We start from the raw sequence: 7,276 nt of genomic DNA on the forward strand, positions 1-7,276 counted from the left end.
ACCACAATAAACAGAACTTTTGAAATTCGGGTTATAATAAGGACAAATTTTAATAATGTAGGTACTAGGTTAGAATCACTGTTTAAGCATTTACTCAACAAATGAAAGTATAATAATTATTAGTATTACATTGTTAAAATAATTATGTAATTTCTGTTTTACCACAATAAACAGAACTTTTGAAATTCGAAGTTACCACAGGAGAAAGTACTACGTAATACGTATAGATGTCGGTAACAACCACAGAACACTTTTACTCTATAACATGTATATGGTAACAACAATATAGCGTGGCGAAGCGTCGCCACGGCCTGTATCGCCACGCCAGGCTTACCCTCCGCCTATAGATGTTTCACATCAAATCTAGAATAAACATAGTAACTACTAAGTAGTAATAAGAGAGAGAGAGTAGCATTGTGGTCTGAGGAGAATGTGTAGTATTTCTATGTTTAGATGATTTAATATTTTTTATTAAAATATCTAGTGACAATATAAAGAAAAAAATTGAGACATTGCTCACATGTCACGTCCTTGTCTAATGCCAAAGTCATGATGAGTGATAGTGTCATACTGTTTAATTTGGTCATTGTTTGTCATTGGTGCACCGTGGAATCTGGAATGGGAATTCAGAAATCAGAATCGTGATTTGTGACTGCCGACTGGAGAGTGGAGAGTTGACTACGTTAGAATTAGTTCTTTACAGAAGTCATAACATACTATTTAAGAATTGCAGAATTACAAAAGGTATGATTTTTATATTGCTTTTATTAATTTAAATGAGACAAAAATGTTTAACCTCTAATTTTATGCCACAGTAATAAGTTAACACTTTCACCTTCCAAACCCTAACATATGCTGCTTTATAAATGATAAAACTCTTTAAAAATAACTATTTATTAAATCTTCTAATTAGGATAAGTGTGTGTTCAGTTCAGCTCTTAAGTGTACTACTAAAATAAATTTTATTGGTTTATTAACTTCAACATATGGAAGATGCCCTGGACTGTAGATTACATTATATGTACACTATGGTGTAGCCATTTGATTGTGTTTTTCATAAGAATTCATGCAAAAATCTTCAATGGGGTTTTTGAAACTAGGTCATTAGCTTCCTCACATATAAGTTGTTTTTGGCCAACAGGTTGATTAACTCAATGATTTAAGTGCATATAGTTTTCATTATATATATATTATATTTTGGGTTCTGGAGATCATTTATAGGATAAATGTGCAATAGCTTATTACCTAGTATAAGTTGTGTGCAACCTGCTTGTATGAGTGTACCTAGGATGGTTACACTCATAGAAACAGGTTGCACACAAAATATATATACCACCTTTTTTATGAGAATGTTTATAGGAAATTGAGTTATGGTCAACAAACTGTAACACAGGTAACCCCAATATGATACCAACAATGGTAAACAAAGCCTTTTTGGAGTGAAACATGAATGTTTGGAGGATAAAAACTTGTATCATCAATTTAATCCTCCAGTTTGATTATAAAAGCCTTAATTGTTTATTAGAATACTACCAAAATGTACATATTTAAAAATTTATATTTCTTTCTATGCCATTATTTTAAAGATTCTGAAAAATATGGTTTACAAACACTGGTGGTCACATTTAACAAGTAAATTTCATCCTGGAAACACCACATAAGGAAGCTCATTCCATACCTTGGTTGTATGTGGAAGTCAGTTCTTTGAAAACCACATTGTGGAGTGAGGCCTCTTGTACATGGCACATTTCCTTAACCATAAGGCATATTTGTTATATGGTTAACAAAACATGCAAACATGTACATGGCATGGCAAAGCCACCATTTCAGACAGTGGCCAAGTGCTGCTCAGTTAAGATTTTTCTGTGCCAGCCGTCCAATTACAGATTTCCTCACTATGAATCATTAGAGAAAAAAGACTACCCTGAGTACTAGGTATATAGAAATATCAAAAAAGAGGAGAAAAGAAAAAGAAGATTTTGGATACATCCTATTTTAGAAAAGCGGGAGGAATTAAGCACATTTTATACAATTGTAAATAAATAAACATTAAGGTTTTTCACAATATTTTATGTCTAACGAAGGACTATCAAAATAACTATGCTTAAATAAATAGTGGTTGGAAAATAAGAAAAAATATCTTTAATTTACCAAAACTGTTTTTTTCTTCACACCTTAAATCTTCAAATATTGGATTTAAGTGTGTAAAGATTTCTTTCAAGGATTCAAACGCCACTTTTATAAATATTGATAGTCTTATCCCATATTACGAGTCTTTCTTGAACGAATATAATTAGTAATTCTTGATTTATATTCATTTTACTTGTACAACAAAATCAGCTTATTATTACACTGTCACGAAAACGTACAAATATCCGGTGCTGTCGACACGGTCGCATACACTGCGATATAACACTGATGTTAATCACGCCGTGCGTCGGCCTGGCGCGGCGTGTCGAAGGGCAAGTACGTCGTCGTGTATATCAGTAAGCTTTAACTGTGAGCCAACACTGACGACCGTGCCTATTCACGGCGAATTAAGATTTTCACGGCAAAAACCCCGTGTGTGAACAAGCGGCCTAACATTGTGTTAATGCTAGCGCTCTACAAAGTGCAGGTTCAGCCACATATGGAGTATTGCTTTCATCTCTGATCTGGCGCACCCCAGTATCAGCTCGAACCATTTGACCGCGTGAAACGCAGATATGCTTGAATTATCGGGGACCCAGTGCTCTGTGAACGCCTCGATTACCTGGCGATGCGTAGAGACGTCACTTCTTTGCGTGTCTTCTATCACATTTATCACGGGGAGTGTTCCCAAGAGAAGAATTCCACCTTAGTACAAATTAGAATATCATCCCTACCATCTGGATGTGTGGCGTTCCTCCATAGTGTGGATTTCAAGGAACTTTCTTCCAAATACCACAAAGCTGTGGAATGAGCTTCCATGTGCGGTGTTTCCGGAACAATACGACATGGGTATCTTCAAAAAACCACGTACACCTTCCTTAAAGGCCGGCAACGCTCCTGTGATTCCTCTGATGTTGCAAGAGAATGTGGGCGACGGTGAACACCAGGTGACCCGCGTTCGTTTGTCCTCCTTTTCTATATAAAAAAAATATACTAGGAACTAACATAAACTTACTACTCAGCTAAGTCGAACTATAAGTCTTTTGTGGGGCGATGTATATGCTCGTAGAACGAATTGAGTTGCTTTTCGTTGTATACGTTCAAATAGAAGAAGCTGGCGGACACACTTAAAACATATCTTAATGTTAGCGAGAGTATTATTTCATCCAACAGTCGCCCTTCATTCTCTTTTTGGTATTTGGTAACAAATGCTCGAAAATTAATAATATTATTATTTTTGTTTGCAGGTCTTTCCTCAATATGAATACTTCCATGTCAGCAAAGGAAATAAGAGATGCATACATTAATTTTTTTCGAAGTAAGGGCCATGTATATGTACATTCTTCATCTATAATACCTTTGGATGACCCCACTTTATTGTTTACTAATGCGGGAATGAATCAATTTAAACCCATATTTTTGGGATCTGTTGATCCCAATTCTGACATGGCTCAATATGTGAGAGTTGTTAATACCCAAAAATGTATTCGGGCTGGTGGCAAGCATAATGATCTTGATGATGTTGGTAAAGATGTATACCACCACACATTTTTTGAAATGATGGGTAATTGGTCATTTGGAGATTATTTTAAGAAAGAAATTTGTACATGGGCATGGGAGCTTCTCACAGATGTTCTAAAGTTATCTGGTGATAGATTATATGTTACCTATTTTGGTGGAGATAAGGCATCTGGTTTAGAGCCTGATCTGGAATGCAAAAACATTTGGCTCAGTTTGGGTCTTCCTGAATCTCATATTATTCCTGGAAGTATGAAGGACAATTTCTGGGAAATGGGAGAAACAGGACCATGTGGGCCATGCTCTGAGCTGCATTATGATAGAATCGGAGGGCGAGATGCGGCGCATTTAGTAAACATGGATGATCCTGATGTTTTGGAAATTTGGAATTTAGTTTTTATTCAATATAATAGAGAGTTAGATGGATCACTTAAACCTTTACCCAAAAAACACATAGATTGTGGACTGGGACTTGAACGTTTAGTGTCTGTTATTCAAAATAAAAAATCAAACTATGATACTGATTTATTTATGCCTATCTTTAAGGCTATTGAGATTGGAACTAAAACAAGACCTTATTCTGGAAAAGTTGGAACTGACGATTCTGACGGAATAGATATGGCTTATCGTGTTTTAGCAGATCATGCAAGAACACTAACCATTGCACTGTCTGATGGTGGATGTCCTGATAATACTGGAAGAGGATATGTATTACGGAGAATTTTGAGAAGGGCTGTTCGATATGCTTCCGAAAAGTTAGGTGCAAAACCAGGATTCTTTGCGACCTTGGTATATACTGTAGCGGAATTGTTAGGTGATGTATTCCCCGAAATTAAAAAGGATCCAGACTCAGTCATACAAATTATTAATGAAGAAGAAATTCAATTTTTGAAAACTTTATCTAGAGGTCGAAACTTGCTCTATAGAACAATCGAAAAAGTTAAAGACACGAAAGTAATACCCGGTGACGTAGCTTGGCGCATGTACGATACTTATGGGTTTCCAATTGATTTAACCTGTCTAATGTGTGAAGAAAAAGGATTACAAATCGATATGGATGCCTATGAGAAATCGAAAAAAGAGTCCCAACTAACTTCGCAAGGAAAAACAGGAGCCAATGAAGATTTATTGGCGTTGGATATACATGCTATTAGTTACTTAAAAGAAAGCAATGTGCCTACTACAGATGACTCTCCAAAGTATGACTATCTAGCAACATCTTTAGACAAATATGCTGAGTACAAATTTACTCCATGCACTGGTACAGTTCTAGCTCTACGTAAAAACAAAGAGTTTGTCAGTGAAGTTTCATCTGGTGATGAATGTGGTGTTTTATTAGATCGAACAAACTTTTATGCAGAACAAGGAGGACAAATTTACGATGAAGGTTATATGGTTAAAGTAAATGATGAAAGTGTAGAATTCACAGTCAATAATGTGCAGGTTAAAGGTGGATATATTCTGCACACTGGAAAAGTTGAAGGTTTAATAAAAGTTGGTGACATTATGTCGTTAAATATTGATACAGAAAGAAGAAGACTTATTATGAATAACCATACTGGAACACATATATTAAATGGGGTTCTAAGAAGAGTTCTTGGCAATGATTCAGATCAACGCGGATCACTTGTCATGCCTGACCGTTTAAGATTTGACTTTACTAACAAGGGTCCAATGACTATCGAGCAGATAAAAGAAACGGAAAGTATTATCAACAATATAATAAACGAAAACAAACGAGTATATGCAAAATATACAAATTTAAGTGATGCTAAAAAAATAAATGGTTTGAGAGCCATGTTTGATGAACAATACCCAGATCCAGTGCGTGTAGTTTCAGTCGGAATACCAGTTGAACAACTTGAACAAAATCCGAATGATCCAAACGGGTTTGAAACATCAGTTGAGTTTTGTGGAGGTAGTCATTTGCATCAAACTGGTCATATAGGAGACTATGTGATAGTTAGTGAAGAAGGCATAGCTAAAGGTATCCGGCGAATAGTAGCATTCACTGGACAAGAAGCTTTAAAAGCTATAAATAAAATGAGTGTTTTAGAAAATGAAGTAAACGACATAACTAACTATGTGAAAGAACACGCAGAGGATCTCAATCAGAAAGATACGGTTAAAAAAATAGTGGACTTAACAAATGAAATATCTCAAGCTCAGATTTCTTATTGGAAAAAAGATGAAATGAGAAATATACTTAGAACGTTAAAAAAGCAGATAGATGATAAAGAACGTGCTGCGAAAGCGGCTACGTTAAATCTTGTAACGGAAAAAGCGAAAGAACTTTGTCTTAAGAATGAATCATCGTTAATTATTGTTGAAGAATTAAAAGCCTATAGTAACACTAAAGCTTTAGATGGTGCTTTAAAACAAGTGAAACAAAGCCTTCCCAATGCCGCAGCCATGTTCTTTTCCGTGGACGAAGATACAAATAAAATATTTTGTTTAGCCGCAGTTCCTAAGAGTTTAAATAGCAAAGGGCTACTTGCATCTGAATGGGTGCAATCTGTTGTAAGTTTATTACACGGTAAAGGAGGAGGTAAAGCAGAATCTGCCCAAGCGTCTGGAAATAATATAAAGGCTTTAAGTGAAGCAATGAAGGTTGCCCGCGACTTTGCTTCTTCGAAAATATATTAAAAGCGAATAAACAATGTAACTCAATTATAATAAGAATATTTTCCCGTAATTTAAACTTTTCGCATATTTATTTTTATTAATTTAATGAATTCTTTCAATTTTGCATTTGAATACAATTTAGCCCCCTTTTTGATGTTTTATTAAAATCCTAAATAACCGTAACGTGAAGATCGGCTGTGGTTACATCTCATAAACTTATACAAATTTGCAACAATGGTAATAATTATATTTTTCAAACTTGTTTTTTGCTATACCCGTCAAAGAAATTATTACCCATGTATTAATTCATTATTAGAAAAATTAATATTTATTTTTTAAGACAAAATTAATGCAAGAAAGATCGGAGTCGAATACCTCACTCGGGACCATTTTTCCGTATCTTTAAAGCTGGTTTGGAACCCCTCATCCGTTGGTCGAGCATCCACTAATAGTGATCTATTACTAGATGTTTGCTCAACGGATTAACTCGTCGATACCAGTGCATATAAATACATATCATTGACTATGAGTAGGTATTTCATGTGCTATGCACGCTATCATTAACTGTTTCTTCTCGGGTTTCGTTGGTTGGTTGGCCTCGTTTGTTAAGGAACGTGGTAGCCTTGGAGCTACGACAGAAGATGGACTGGTAAATCTGCCTCACCTGCAGGTGAGGTCGACGATTGGAACGATAGTAGATCCGTTCTGCCACACAAACTAAATAACTGTTTAATATTTTTATGTTTCTAATAATAATGCTGTTTCGTTACTTTATCCATATTTTTTATAATATTCGCCCAGTTTATACAGAAGCGCTTGGCGAGCACATTCTTCTAACTGAGGATTTGCTACGGAAAGGAAAATTCAAGTAGTTAAGTCACGCCATCACGCTTGCATAAGGCTCGGTATCCACCAAAGCGGAGAGGTGTGGAAATAACGAAATCTGATTGGTTATCACGGTGATACTTTCTTGAATGAAGTATCAATTGTAATGAAAAATATT

The 7,276-nt window shown here is 35.4% G+C and overlaps 1 protein-coding gene across 1 annotated transcript; it reads left to right on the forward strand.

Moving 5' to 3' along the window:
* Positions 1-575: 575 nt before the first annotated feature.
* On the forward strand, positions 576-6,422 carry LOC126972756 (alanine--tRNA ligase, cytoplasmic). The gene is made up of 2 exons (XM_050819778.1): positions 576-744; positions 3,378-6,422. Exon 2 carries the CDS (start codon positions 3,391-3,393, stop codon positions 6,292-6,294), a length of 2,904 nt encoding a protein of 967 aa, XP_050675735.1. The 5' UTR covers positions 576-744; positions 3,378-3,390; the 3' UTR covers positions 6,295-6,422.
* The last annotated feature ends 854 nt before the right edge of the window (positions 6,423-7,276 follow it).

The sequence above is a fragment of the Leptidea sinapis genome, chromosome 27 (genome assembly GCF_905404315.1).
Source record: "Leptidea sinapis chromosome 27, ilLepSina1.1, whole genome shotgun sequence".
In the NCBI taxonomy this organism is placed as follows: Eukaryota; Metazoa; Arthropoda; class Insecta; order Lepidoptera; family Pieridae; genus Leptidea; species Leptidea sinapis.

Excerpts from the sequence above, each read along its gene's own strand:
- LOC126972756 (XM_050819778.1), top strand. The coding sequence starts at position 3,391 with ATGAATACTTCCATGTCAGCAAAGGAAATAAGAGATGCATACATTAAT.